This window comes from Petromyzon marinus, chromosome 9 (assembly GCF_048934315.1).
Source record: "Petromyzon marinus isolate PM22_M1 ecotype Great Lakes invasive population chromosome 9, UKy_Petmar_22M1.pri1.0, whole genome shotgun sequence".
Lineage (NCBI taxonomy): Eukaryota > Metazoa > Chordata > Hyperoartia > Petromyzontiformes > Petromyzontidae > Petromyzon > Petromyzon marinus.
In genome coordinates this window covers 12,555,871-12,570,852 of record NC_133675.1, presented here as the reverse complement: position 1 = coordinate 12,570,852, position 14,982 = coordinate 12,555,871, and the positions used below count along the sequence as shown (strand labels likewise).

The 14,982-nt window shown below is 41.7% G+C and overlaps 1 protein-coding gene across 2 annotated transcripts; it reads left to right on the top strand.

Annotated features, from left to right (window-relative positions):
• Positions 1-224: 224 nt before the first annotated feature.
• Positions 225-14,587, top strand: LOC116940503 (tumor protein 63-like). 2 transcript variants are annotated; one of them, XM_032950415.2, is made up of 14 exons: positions 225-687; positions 3,309-3,394; positions 3,716-3,845; positions 4,383-4,763; positions 5,232-5,418; positions 5,541-5,656; positions 5,866-5,975; positions 6,927-7,318; positions 7,484-7,575; positions 7,669-7,781; positions 9,890-10,008; positions 11,362-11,494; positions 12,226-12,319; positions 12,890-14,587. In XM_032950415.2, the coding sequence occupies exons 2-14, from the start codon at positions 3,327-3,329 to the stop codon at positions 13,298-13,300; spliced, it is 2,346 nt and encodes a 781-aa protein (XP_032806306.2). In that variant the 5' UTR covers positions 225-687; positions 3,309-3,326; the 3' UTR covers positions 13,301-14,587. The 2 variants fall into 2 exon arrangements, with proteins under 2 accessions (XP_032806306.2, XP_075922027.1); XM_076065912.1 differs by lacking the exon at positions 225-687 and adding an exon at positions 719-737.
• Positions 14,588-14,982: the final 395 nt, after the last annotated feature.

Genomic DNA, 14,982 nt, shown 5'->3' with positions numbered 1-14,982 from the left:
CTCTCTCGATTGGTCCGCCGTGGTTGGTTGCGGGGGCGCGAAGCGCTCAAGCGTGGTCGGTGCGGGGTGACGTCACTAAACAACAATCCCCAGTCCGCGCGCGCCGTCTCCCCCACCCGCCCCAGCACTACGTAAGCCAATCGGCGAACTCCCCACTGTGTGATGACGTCATGTACGCGCATCCTGTAGGCAATGAGCGCGACCGCGTGGGGACGGATGACGTCAAAGCGGCTCGAGAGAGAGGTGGTGGTTGAGGGCTAAAAAAAAAAGTCTATTGGTGGTGGTGGCCGGAAGCGAGGTGGAGACGCGTCGTGCGTGCCCCCACGGTGTGTTTGTTGCCGCTCTGTTGTGGGCTCTTTCACCGTTGCCTTTAGCAGGATTGTCTGCCGACGGCAACCTGTGCATAGCGTGCCCGACTGCCGGGAAGTCGCGTCAAGCCCACGGGAGCAGTTTAAGCGCTCGGCGCTGCTAGAGAAGTAGCCGAAGCTATCGGCTAGTGGGTGGCTTCCCTCCCCTCCCCACTACCAGCACCACCACTCTCCAGATCGCTTCTTGAAGAGCCATGTAAGCTCGGCCGAGGCCCTTACCTGGAATAGGTTTCATTCTTTTTTTTTCAAAGGAATAATTGCACCCTCGTGGGACAAGGGGCGCCAGAGGATTTGCATCCGTCCACGCCTGCGACGATTAGTAAGTTTCCAAGATTAGTAAACAACAACAGAAATCGCGCCAAATCTAAAGTTGAGTTTGTGCACGTTGTTGTACGCGCGACGGGCGCCGAGTCGATAGAATGCGCAGAGGTTTGCTGCATTGTCGAAGCAACTTTTGGAAAATAAAATCTTCATGGCGAATCTCGATATAATAAACACGTGGTCGTTAATGTTCAACGCGTTAAACTACGATATTTAATCATCGCTCGTTGAAATTATTCCGCCAAGTTGAGTCGTGGTTAAGCGTGGCCATCCTCTGGCTAGAGCTGGCTGTATTAGGCCAGCTGTTAATTGATAATTGGTAAATTCGTTTTTTAACAACACCTGAGGCTAATTAAGCAACGCGTTCATTTCATTTAAAATCCTAATTCTGTGTGTGACGTGAGTTGATCCGGGTTTTATTAGTATTCGCTTATTTGTATATAAAAAAATGCAATTGTGTTTAATTTACTGTATTGTTTTTATTCTTTGGGTCACGTAAACGGAACATGCCAATTCGTTACTTGTACAGCACACGCGGTGTGTTGGAGAGTAAATCTACAACATTTACAACTGTAAATGTTTACGTGACAAACTTACTAATTGGCTGTGTCGGGTAGTGGCGGGTTTAACAACACATTTACGCGATCTAAACCAAAAAAAAAACCTCTTATGGATGATATTGGTCGCGAAAGCCTAAGTGTTAAAGTGTTTATTAATGTTTAACGATACGTGTGATTTACAAATAGTTTAAGTCCATTGAGTGAAGCCACTCTTCCCCCCTCGCCCGCGTCGCCCGGTTCACGCACGCACAACAAATCCCAAAATCTTGTCAGGAACACGACCTTAAAAGGAACGCATCAGACAGGCGACGTTTCGGGCAATGGCCTTTTTCATAATGTGCGTTAAAGTCGCCGCTCAGGTTCATTGCGCGTTGGAGGAGAGAGGGGGGGGGGGTAACGCCGCAGGACTTTTTCAGATGAGTAAAGTCGCCTTGGCTGAGGATTTAGGGGCCCATTGGGTTTGTTAGATCCTCGATTGAATTGGAATGTGAAAGTCATCTTAATATCGTCGGAGATTGTCATATTTATTTAGGTAAGAGTGAGTGGCCACGATGATTTATAGATGTTTGCCTTTTGCTCATTTAATTATGGGTAACGTTATTTGTGATTGCTCTAAAACATAAACGTTGGCACCCTCGTTATAATTGGTGTGACATGAGCAGATTGGAGATACAAAAACTACATTTACAGTGCGGTTTTATTAATGAATTTGCACCCCACTTTAGAGTTTGGCGGGAGTGGGGAAATTGGCGTGACAGCAAGACAAGATTCCCTGGATAGCCGAGGAAATCACCAGTGGTTAATTGATTAATTAATTAATTGGATGTTTGTTTTGTGGTAGGTTAATTAGGCGCGTCATACCGGAAGCTAATTAACGTTGGAACTTCAATTTTTACCCCAAAGCTAATTTTCCAGATGGACCGTGCGGACGGTCGTTCACCTGCTCTGAAAGTTCCAGGTGCTTGTGTACTAATTTGTGAGAAAAAATATATAACATGAAATGTATTGATTTAAAGCTTTCGTGACTGCAGTGATTCATATTCTTGGTTCTTTCGGTAAAGTCACGTTGAAGGGAAACAATAAAATAATAAAATATATATTTTATTAAAATATATATATATTTACCGAAAGAAGCAAGAATATGAAATGTTTATTAATCCGTAATACAGGACTGTGCTCTGTGTAGTTTACAACTCTGTCGGCCTACTGTTGGGCGAAGTCTTGGGTTCCACACAGTTTCCCCCAAGGGAGTTTTGAATATACATTGTTTTAAGATAACGTTATTCTGTATCATCTTATCTTTATATTTTCCGAAAGACTCGTACAGGTTTTCAAATCGCTGTTTCGCCTGAATAACTACCGTTGTAATCAACGACTTGTTTTGGAAAAATAATAGGATCTCTAAAACGTAATGCTTGCAATGTAGTTTTAAGGAGCAACGCTCAACCAATTACAAATTTAATCCAATTTACAGCCAGCTTTTAACGTGAGAAAAACTGATAAAGTAATGTGTAAATAACAAATAAACGCCAGTGCGTTATGGAAAAGGGATAATTGTGAGCTTTGCAATGAAAAACAAATATGTAAAATGTGATTCTGAGAACTTGAAAATATTCACTGCATGGATGCCGAGTGTAAATTACGACACGGCAGGAGAGTGATGAAATAATATATGTATAATGAATGTACTCTATTCATTCCAACCAGTCGACTCTTAATGAAGCTGCTGTCAAAAGTTCGTAAATACGAGCACACCAATGGCCATTAGTGGGAAATTACTCCACTCGCACATTTAAAAATATGGCATTTTGGTGTCAATAAAAGAGTATGAAAGTGCAGGCCAGTAATGATTTGCGCATGCCACCGCTGGTGGGAATGGCCTCCACTCGAGCGTGTTCTAGAGAGCCCGTCAGAGGGTGTATTTTGGCTTCTTTCGCACTGGCTAGACGTCTTGGAAGAGTGTGTATGGTTATTTTTCTTACTGCTTTAATGGCAGCCCAGTGAATAACTTGCTGTTGACGGTGAACAGCAGATACTCTCGCATTGTTTTGATTTCCAGGACCATCAAACATCAGTCATGGACTCGAGTCCGCCCATGGAGGACCTCTTGAGCCAGGACATGATGCAACACATCTACGATGACATGTAAATTAAGGAGCCTTTCACGTTACATCTTAAGAGCTGAGTAATTATTACAGCCCTTCTTGCTGTCCACCGCATAGAATTTCATTATTGAATAGTTTACATAATGCGGGCTTGCAGAAGTGATAAAAAAAGTCCTTTGGTTAGTATTACAGACCTCTGTGTTGGATAATTGTACATTTTAACAATTCAGTTAAAACATTTTATTTATGCACTTGCGGTGATTTGTGGCCAAGAGATTATATGAGAGATTGCTTTCAGCTGATATATGATGTTATAAATGATTTGCGTTTAACATGATTTGAGTTTTTCTTTGCATTGCAGCACGAATGGCAACTCGATGTTGAGCGTCAACATGGTGGACCTTCGATTTGATGAGCCTCCTCGCAACAACATCGAGGTCAACATGGATTTGTTGCAGATGGAGAACCAGGAGGTGCATGGCACTCTATTGGTGAGTGACCACAGCATATTCAATGAAGAAACAGTACCCATTGCTTCAACTTCTGTGCTGGGATATAGATCCAACATACATTATTTTGAAAATCCAGTGTTGCACCACAGTAGTAGCATCTGTAAAAAGTATATAAAATGATGTTAGAAATAAGTTCTCTGCCTGGGTTCCTGGGATGGGTTCCTGCGATGGGTTCCTGGCTGCTTGCCCTCCCACGTGGGGCAGCGGTGATGTCACCGTGTACATCTGCGTGATGACATGCAAAGGCGTGGAGATAGACGGCTCTATTGAAGATACAACGTTTTGCTTGCTGGCTGCCGGTGAGGGATTTATGGTCATGTCCAAAGGACGTGCGAGGTCTTCAAGTCGGAATAAAAAAACTGTTAAAACATTGCATTTTAATTGGTTTCGTTTATTTTCAGAACAAAGGTATTATTGCAATAAGAAGTGTCGCATATTGTGTTATGTCATTGGCTTTATGTGCTTTTTGTTATTTACAATATTTTGCACGTCTCTTGATTCCACTACCCCATGCAGAACCATTGTGAAACGTTTTCCGATATCCCTGAAAACGTTTCTCAGCAACCCGTTTCAACTTTTCCAACCTACATGCAACAACAACCGGACTCTGATGGCGAACTGCAGCAATACATCAAACATCAATATTTTGGCAATGAGTCGTCGTGTGAGAACCAGGGCCTCTCGTGCATTGCTCCTATGGTGGCAAACTCCACAGCGGGGTTTGGTCCAATCACCGAGCCCATCCTGTGCGGACCCATGGTGTCCCCCTCACTGCCTTTAACAATGCCTGGCCAGTTGTATGGCTCAATCATTCCATCAAATACCGACTACCCTGGCCCTTTCAACTTTACGGTCACCTTCCCTCCATCCAGCACTGCCAAGTCTGCCACCTGGACTGTGAGTACCAATTGATATTTTGCTGCTCATTGATGACTGTGCAATGTATAATGATGTGTTGTCATTGTCAACCTGTGACTGCTCACTGCTGGGCAAAAGGCCTCCCCAATATTTATCGATTTGTTTTCCTTGGTTTTGATTGTTCAGTAGTGGCCTCCGAACTGTTTGATTTCTTTGCACCGTCCATTCAGCTGTCTTCCTCTGCTTCTTTTGCCATCTCAACCATTGGTTCTGATGTGTTGTAGCATTATATTCCCCCATGTCATATGTAATCTGCAAATGGATTTAGAATTGCTTTCAATTTAATGCACAAGGCTAGAACTTATATGGTTATTGACAGCTGGTTTTAACGGAATATTTTATTTGTACAATAACATGTTGCTGTTGGATTGGCCACAATTTTGTGATTACCATATTTAGTAATGAATAGGAAAGCAAGTTTATTTTTACTGTTCTTTTTTACTTTAGTACTCAACAAAACTGAAGAAGCTATATTGCCAATTGTCCAAGACATGCCCTGCAGAGATACGGACTTCAACCCTGCCACCTCAAGGCACCATCATCAGAATTATGGCAATGTTTAAGAAATTGGAGCACGTTTCTGAAGTTGTACGTCGTTGTCCTACCCACCAGCAGAGCCCAGAGTTTAATCACGGTTAGTTTCATCACTTGGCGTATCTCATTGTATCTTTGTTCACAGGGCTATCTATATTTATTTGCATTTCAAATAGGTTGGTGTCTATATTTTAGCATTTGTATTTGTGTGTGTGTGCGCAGGAAGTATTGCCCCTGTTACTCACCTGATCCGTGTGGAGGGTAACCGCAATGTTCGCTATGAAGAACATCCGGTGACGGGCCGCCAAAGCGTAGTGATGCTTTTTGAAGTCCCACAGGTGTGGCTTAGTCGCTGGTGCCTTATAACCATATGTTTCCAGACATTTATTTGCATATCTAGCTGTAGCTGTTAATTTGATATGAAAAGGATGGAGGCTGTAAATGGTTACCACTTTAAAGACTTAAAAAGAAGTGTTAATTTTTTTTAACCTGAAATTTCACCTGCATATTAATCAATGTGTGGTGGGTCTTTCCCTTGATGGTGTAGGTTGGAACAGATTTGACCAAGGTCATGTTCTGCTTCATGTGTAACACAAGCTGCCTTGGGAGTATGAACCGTCGACCCATTTACACTATCTTAACGATGGAGACCCTCAAGTACGTGGCAGCCCATGCTGAGCTCATTTTCAACCATCAGGCCACACACAAAATAATGGGGGGGGGGGGGTGCATTGGCTTTTTGTATTATAGTTTATGAGCTCTATTATAATGAGAGATTTTTTAGTTTGTATCAGGACAGTAGGCTTGCCCAAGACTTATTGTTAGAGCTGTGGTGTTAACAGGTTTCCAAATGTCAGTAGGCACGAATCAAAAGGGTCCGAGGCAGTCGTGTTTTGTTTTTACGAAAACTTTTGCCCATAGGTTGCAGGTGCTTGTGTCAGTTACTTTTAGAAAACCATTAACTGATTTTCCTGTTTAAAGGCAATGACGATTAATAAAAGTGGACTTGGGTAGGACATGCCATTAGCAGATATTAAGGCGGGTGGCCGAGCCTAATGACAGAGTGGCAGTCAGGAGGGAAACACTTCGTAGGTGAGTGATGGGAGCAGCTCATGTGCAGGAGTTAAATGGATAGTTGTATCGTAGGATGATGCAGTAATTGTTGAAGGCTTGGAGAGACCATGCTGTAGTGGAGGGGTCATGGCTCTGATGATGACAGTTGCTGTGAGTGTTGGTATTTTACCTAGTTACAATTCCATTGGTCAGTATAGTTAATGGATGGCACAGATGCCAATGGAACAGCAATGCAATTTTGAGGGTGTGGAATTTAGCCTGTATGTACAAAACTTGAGAACCCTAGCCACAAAAAAATGTCTGCTACCAGTTTTATAGGGCTGAACATTGAAATGTCTGATAAGTGTACAATTATTGCGATTACCAATTCTCTATAGTCGTGGTTGAAGAGACATTCTGATGTTTTTAAACTCTATTTTATGCTTTCTTGTAATTGCTTGAAATCCTCTTTAGGCTGATTAAGTAAAAACATGCCTTACAATGGCTACCCATTAAAAAAATGTAATGCATTTGTTTTCTGGGCATTTGTTTCAGTGGCCAGGTACTGGGCCGATTCTGCTGCGAGACCCGAGTGTGCGCTTCTCCGGGGAGAGATATAAAAATGGACGAGCAGCGCATGCAGCAGGACGATCAGGAGCGGCAACAGCAGCAGCCTCCAAACAATTGGAAGGCTCCTTCACCCACCGCGCAGAATTCACCCACCACGCAGAATTCGCCCACCACGCAGAATTCACCCACCACGCAGAATGCACCTCAGTCTGTGCAACAGTATCCTACCTGTGCAGAGGCAGAAACCCAGACTTCTCAGCCGACCAATGAGTCTCCACAGGCTCAGCCAGTTCAGCACACCCCACAAGTGCCTAAGTCGTCTTCTGGCAGCAGTCAGCCACCGAGTGGAGAGCCGACTTCTCATACAAGCTCCCAAGGTGATCACTTGACTGTCCCTTTTTCACACACATGCTGTCTTGCTATTAAGACACATTTGAGTTTTTTGTAAATTATATAATTTCAATGTATTCATCTAAAAGAAATTGTCCCTGCGTGTACTTGCCTTACCTGTCCGCTTTTTTGCCAATTAACCAAATTCTCAGGCTGCAAGAGAGTGGTACATGAACTGCTGATGACTTCAAGCAATGGTGGAAGCAAGCGGCCATCCGATCAAGAACACACATATTACCTCATGGTAGCTACATACTTTCGTTTAAATTCCTCGCAATCACATTTCACAATTAGTATTTAATTTTTTTCAAGAATTTGCTCTGTGGTCTGTATGCAGGTGCAAGGGAGAGAAAATTTTGAAATATTAAAGAAAATCAAGGAAAGCCTGGAGCTGATCCGAATGCTGCCCAAGGATACTCTAGATGTGTTGCGCAACCTGCAGCAAAAGCGGTATGTTAACAGCGAAATAGACAATCGCTGCTCGTGCGAGAGAAGTTCCCGACTGCTGCTGTAATTAAATGGTTGCAACGGGCTAGGTAGTCGAGTTAACATGTTTTTACCACTGAGTGTAATTCACTCATTCTTTCATCTGACAATGCTGTGGGGCATCATCATGTCAACCTGCTGCTGGATGGGGGGGGGGGGCCTTTCCACACCATTGTTATTTTGACACAAGCCAAGGTGATATGCCATTGATATGGATTTCACAAAACTTTCAGTTCTAATCGGGACTATAAATTAAATTTAATGTGAACATTTTCATCGAAAAAATGCACACTCACTAATAGATTTGTTGACATGACTTAGATGGGTGAGCAAATGGTGTGCCTCAACGGACAAAGATCATGAAATAACATTAACAGACCAATATCAACATTCGTAAAACAGACACATAAACATTGAGATAAAACATATCACACAAAGTAAAACTAAGCAACCAAGTCAGCACCTCCGATTAGCACGATTCGCTACGTACAGTACGAGAGAAGTTCTACATACAACAAAACAATTCAGTAGGCATGCATAGAGATTGAAATGAACAGTCGACAGAAACCCAAATAAAACCATGAAAGAGCTGGACGAACAAATGGGCATCCTGGCCGTTCCGAATTAAGCACAACACATGCACACTGTTATACACAACTCCCCCCTATTAGTAAATTGGCTGACCCGGGTGCCCCCTCCAAGCGGGTAATTAGCGCGCCTGCGGATTCTCATTGTCGCGACGAGGCCTGGGGAACACACACTGATCGAAAGGAGAAAGACAGATGCAATTGTGGAAATTTCACATATCCGTGATGGCACCAAGCTCATCCGTTGTGGCATATCACTTGAGAAAGTGGCAAGCGTACACGTACACATCGTCAACCATGATCAATCCACTGCTGGATGTAGTGCCACGAAAATCGACCAGGCTCAAAAGTGTTCTGCAGAATGAGTGAGGTTGAAGGGCTGACTTAGCTGCAGGCGATTTCAAAGAGGGGGATGTACTTAACTATTAGTGAATCATGTTTGTTTTCTCCAGGAAGAAGAATTTTTATTTTAAATAATTCACAGAATGTTATGTATTATAACCAAATACATTTTACAACGGTTTATTAAATCTGACATCTTGCACCGAAATTTTAATTTGAAGCTGCTATTTGTTTGCCTGTTAACTGTTCTACTTTCAAACAGCCATTATTCATTTCATGTATGTGGTGATGCAAATCTGTCTTGATTTTCAAGCTGCTACCCCATTATACACTGCACAACTGCATAATGGAATCTGACACGGTACATACAAATCTGAATTTGAAGGTATTATTGGTTTCCCAGTGACACTTGCTCACCTACTTTTAAGCAGTCATTGCCATCCGTTTTGAGCAATGCAGTGCGAGGTCTGTTCCAAGTGACGTGATTGACAAACGGCGTCCTGTTGGATGCACCAAAGTGCTGTGTTTTTTTATTTTGGGTTCGAAATGTTGGAAAGGTAATACTTGTTTCCAAGATCACCTCGGGCAACAGAATTTTTTTTTAGTTTATTAATATTTTCCTCTGACATACCATATGGGAGATGCTGAGCATGACAGATGCATGGGCACTGAACTTTATATATAATTCCCCACTGGTATGTGTGAGTTGGTAAAGGTGTGAAGCATAAACATGGACATTTTTGCATGGCTACCTGTGGACAATGTATCCCCACAATAGCTTAAAACCTGTTTTAGATAGGATGAACGCAACTCAGCTTATGAGATCAGATGCATTGCAGTTGATGTTGTGATACGCATGTGGGGCATTATCAGAGTTTCACTCATTGAAATGTGGATTATATCCTAATATTAGAATTTTAATCACATATCCATCTTATAATCCAAATCCAAAATATCTAAAAATGATTTCCAACTTAAAAAAAATATGCAATATATCAATATTCAGTATCTATGTAATATAAATAACTCCCATGTTGGTTATGAATACTGTGCAGTCGTTCATTGACATCCAGGTTGTGCAATGAGAAAAGATGCAGTTGTCATGTGCACTATTTTGGGGGGGGGGGGTTCCTCCCTTCCCAGATACATGACGGAATTGCGTGGAAGGCCGGCCAACCTCAGCCGACACGGAAGCGAATGTTCACAGGAAGTCTTGAACGGCAGCCAGGGATCATCCAGCGCCGGCGTAGGTTCCTCATCAGGTAACACAGGCTCTCTCCTCTGCTTGGTGCAGCGCATTTCTCTGCACGGAGCGTGGCACGTGGTCCAATTCAAAGACGTAACACAATTTGGCACGAAAGCGTATGCAGTCCTTGTCACTTTTTTGCCATTTTGTTTTGATGTTCGGTGTGCTCACGGCTGCTAATCTTGACACCTTTGTTCTTTCGAAGCAGATTTTATTAGACTTGTCACGTAATTTATAAATAGGGGAGGAATCGTTTTTTTTGTTAAGTTGATGAAGCCAAGTATGTTGCGATTAATTGTTGTCACGGCAAAATATGTTAGTATATGAAAATGACAATTGTGCACTTTTTTTTTTTCTAAATTAAAATATTACATTGAAACAATTGCTTTATTTGTAATCTTTAATTGTATATTTGAAATCCTCAACTTTATTAAATTTGGGTATGTTGATAAAAACACATTGCCACGTGACAATTTCTGATACTTTGCCAACCGTGGAGCAGATGCTATGATAAGGCTTGCATGCAATGTCTCCAACCGAGAGTGTGTGCCTGAGAGATGGTAAAGGCCTTGATGAACAAGGACACTTGTGACATTTTTCATCAATGAATACCACACCGTTTTTTAAATAAATATATTCTCCCACATTTTTACAAATGATTGCTGCTCCTGAGTGTCCCGAATGTGGAAGCCAAAAAAGTTGTCATCGGTAATCAGAGTAATATACATTCCAAAAAGTTCACTCATGGCCTTTTAAGGCCTTGTGGCCTATGGAGATCGTCAGCAACTATATTACTAGGCTAGGTTTGTCAATCACTTAGAACTTGGTAAATAGGACAAAGAGCCTCCATAAATATTCTGTATACAATTACTTGACTGGTCAATAATATGCTGATGAGACTTGAGAGAAATGTCTAAATCAAATTGGGTGAGCATATACATTTGATTGACATTTATTTCTAAATAAAACTGCATTGAATATATTACGGTTTTGCAATAGCATTTTGATCATTTCATATCTATGTTGTATAGTATTGTCTATGTTTAACTTCTTTTTTGCACCATACATAGCCTACCGTGTTAACCGGAGGTGTGGGGGGAAGTATAACTAAGAACAAAAGATCGGTTAGTTTTCAATCTTGTTTTAAAAGTGCGTAGTTTTAGTGGCAGAAGTTCATCTGCACACGCCCGATGCAGTAAACCATCTTTGTTCGATGGTTAGCCAAAAGCTGCTGCGAGGTTGACCGGAGTTGGCTTGCTAGTTTATGTTCCTTGACGAGATCGGCAAGGTTTGCAATAATTCAATATTACTCGTACATGTGTTGAGGTGTAAATGGTTTTATTGTGAATGCTCATCCACTGTTTACAAGGCATTGCACAAAATGGTCTGACGGTGGAAGCGAATGGAGCCAATGGTCCCCCAGGGTCACCTGACGGCGACAGCCCACCGGCCTGGCCTGAAACCCTGCCGGACAGCAGCAAGCCCAACAATACTATTTCCAAGTAATTGCCGTTTAGGTGCATCATCGTCGCCACCTTTAAACATCATCATCATTCACACTCTTAAAAAAATAACAAATAAATGAAAGGGTTAATTGCTGAAATAACTTTTTCTACTGTTGCTTCTGCACGTTCCATTCTATTTCATGATGTATAACTGCTTTATTAAAATGGCTTATCCTTGACGTATTTTATAATACAACATCTTCCCTAGTTACTGGGTAGGTCGGTCGGTATCGGCCTCGGATATCCATGAGGCCCCACTCGAGTATTCTCATGAGCCGCGAGTGTGGCTGTCTTCAGCCGGAAAGCTATCGCAGCATAGATAACTTTTCTGATGAGCACTACGCTGCATTATATATATTTTAGTTGACTTGCATTGTTTTATAACACACTCCTTTATAGCCGAGTCTGGGTTCTTCAAGTGTTTAGTTTTATCTGTGTATACTCGCCTACAATACTCTGCCGGTTTACTTAAGTCGGTGGGTGAATTAAAACAGCATAATTCGTAATGCGGTTTGGGCTGATTTTTGCACTTAGATTTTCAATAAAAAAATGTCATTATTTTCCATAGGGATATACAGTACAAACAATGTAAGTGTTGTGTTATTTGTAATAGAAATGTTTATGGAGTAAAAATCTGCAAGTTAATGTGATTCAGCCATACAAAGTACATTTTCGTGCTGCTTGTATTTGGTATTAACATTTTGGAGCCTTGTTTTTTTGGTCTCAAGCTTCTTGAAACAATTAGATTGCTTGGAGGTTTTGGAGAATTTCACTTCACGTGGATTGTTAAGTGTCCAACAGCTGAAGAACTTTACTCTACAGGTAAGTTCCCATGCGCGCTTCCATGCAAGCTACGTATGTTTTTTGTTATGTATACAGGATTGGGATTCGTTTTTAAGTTGTGCAAGTTTTTCTGCAACATAAAAAATGCACCTATGTGAGTGCACAAAGAAGCATGGATAGATGGAAGGTTGGAATTACACTTGAAAAGCGTTAATACGTGGATACTGAAACAAACAAATAAGAAACATTGACAACTGCAAAGAGTAAATGGGCTTGGGCAGGGCACATTACTGGACAGGATTGTGGCTGGGAAACAAGACCGTTGTTGGAATGGCATCCAAAGTAGAGGACACATCCAAGAGGATGACCACCACAGAGATTAGAGTTATGAGATAAGTTCATGTGTAGTTGATAGATGGATAGTCACATAGCTAGAGTGAGGAGGCTGGGGAGTCCTGATCCAGTAGTGGGTAAAAAAAATATTTACTGATTTTGTACATTAATTACTCTGAGGAGTGTTTCAAATACACGTTATCAGAAATTGTAAGAATGTATCGCTGAACGAAATTTGGTGTGTGTGCATATTTTCTGTATTTCGCTGGATTTTAGGACTTGGATAAACTGGAAGTGCCGGAAGCCAAAAGGCAACTGCTACTAAGTGGAATTCAGGAGTATCATGTGTCGACCACGATCTTCAGCGAGACAACACTGAAGCGCTCGCCGAGTGAAGAGACCATCCACCTGAGCCCCGAGGACGATGATCATGGCATAGACACCAAGGATGGCATCCGTGCCAAAGTTTTCCCAGCCCTGCAGGCCTCTGGCAGTAGTCTGTCCTCTGTCAGCAATCAGTCTCGCAAAAGTGTCATTCCCAATTACATTTTGCGAGTTCGTGCTCGCCATACCATTTATCTGCCTCGTTCTGGCAGCTGGGGAGGCAGTGGCAGCCAGGAGATGCCCAGGAGCAAGATGCGAAAATTGGCTTCATCCTCTGACACTGAAGAAGAGAGGCTGGAGTAAGAAGAGGGGGAGGGATAGATGGATGATGGTAGGAGGTTGTGTGGACCATTGGATGCACTTTGTATGAAAAGCCCTTGGGGTAAATAAGCTGGTGTCGTTCCACTCGCGGTTTCAACAACTTCCTTTGAGCTTACTCTTTGGTTCTTTCGGTAAAGTCACGTAGTTAGAAATAAAATCAAACAAATCACGTCGTTTAGATCGCAACACAAGCGGTCGTTGCGATCGAAACGTGATTGATTTTATTTCTAACTACGTGACTTTACCGAAAGAACCAAAGAGTATGGATTCCTGCAGTCACGAAAGCTTCAAATCAAGATGCCTTTGAGCTTTGCTTGCATTTTTTTTTTACATTCTGCAGTCAAAAGCTAAAGCAGCGTCTTGGCTTTACTACCCAAGGGAAGAACTTGTCTCTTCCAAGAATGGAGTGAATGACTTATCAGTTTTGTTCCTACATGCCATTTAAGTAATCTCGAGTTTAAATATTAAACACGTTTTGTTTCCATGCAGAGGAGATAGCCACGTTCAGAGCAATGTGCTTTTTTGTTGTGTTACACTTGCTCTACTGTTCAAAGATCGCTTCAAATCTGCATCTTTTGGAAGGATGAATACGAAGTGGCAATGTTTTTACATTATCAGATTTTCTCATACTCCGGAAGATTGTTGTATGGGGCCTGTATGCTATAACCTACTTCATAAAAAACAAAAAATGAGAAAAGATAGTTAATTTGTGACATGTTCCATTCTGCAAAGTTTATAGACTTAGTTTGGTGCTGGTAGCAATGTATAGAGAAAAAAAAACACCTTTTCTACATTTAGTGTTTATGGAACTGTCTTAAGCGTATATATGCAGTGGTTATTTTATGCTTTGAATTCAGAAACCTGAGGTTGAAGGTGATATCCTAACTGCTGATTCTTGGGCACTGACCACTGTGGTGTAGTACCCGTATGGTCACTGCCTTCATCTAGGAGTGGTCTGAAAAAGGGTTGTTAATATTTTTGAGCTTTAAATAAAAGCCAAACCTTTAAAGTCAAATTTCAGGAATTGTTTTTCTAGATAAACCACTTGGAGAAAATATCCAATGTTTGAGTTTGCATACGGAGCCCAAAACCACCTGTACCTTTTGCAATGTGCTTTATATATTGTAACAATCACTGCCTTTCATGTAAAATCGGTATCAGGTGCATGAAGCGCTTGAGAACGTTCAATTCGAATGCGCAATTCCCTGAAATATCTACAGTATTGTTTTGTATAAAGTTTTGACAATAAAAAAAACTATTTGAACTGTTTACACAATGTTTTCTGACTCTGTTCTTTAATCCAATGTGGCGCAATACAAGTATTCTCTTTACCTTCGTACACGGGTTGATATTGATGGAGCGCAAGCGAGTGAAACTTTTACGCCGAGGTGGATTGAGCGCAGATATTTGCGTCAGGAGTAGCTGAGCGAATCGCCGTGTGATAATGATGCCTCCATGTGTCAATCGGGATGCTGTGTTATGGATCGCACACAACAGAGCATCGATTAATCGGGAGGGGGTTCTGGATTTTAGAAAAACGCCGGATAAATCACTTATTTAAAATAGCTTATTTTTGCACGTTCTTGTATAACGCTTTTGGTGGTGATTGTTTTAAATTTGTTCCAATAAGACATTGACATAACTAAACATACACGTAGACAAAT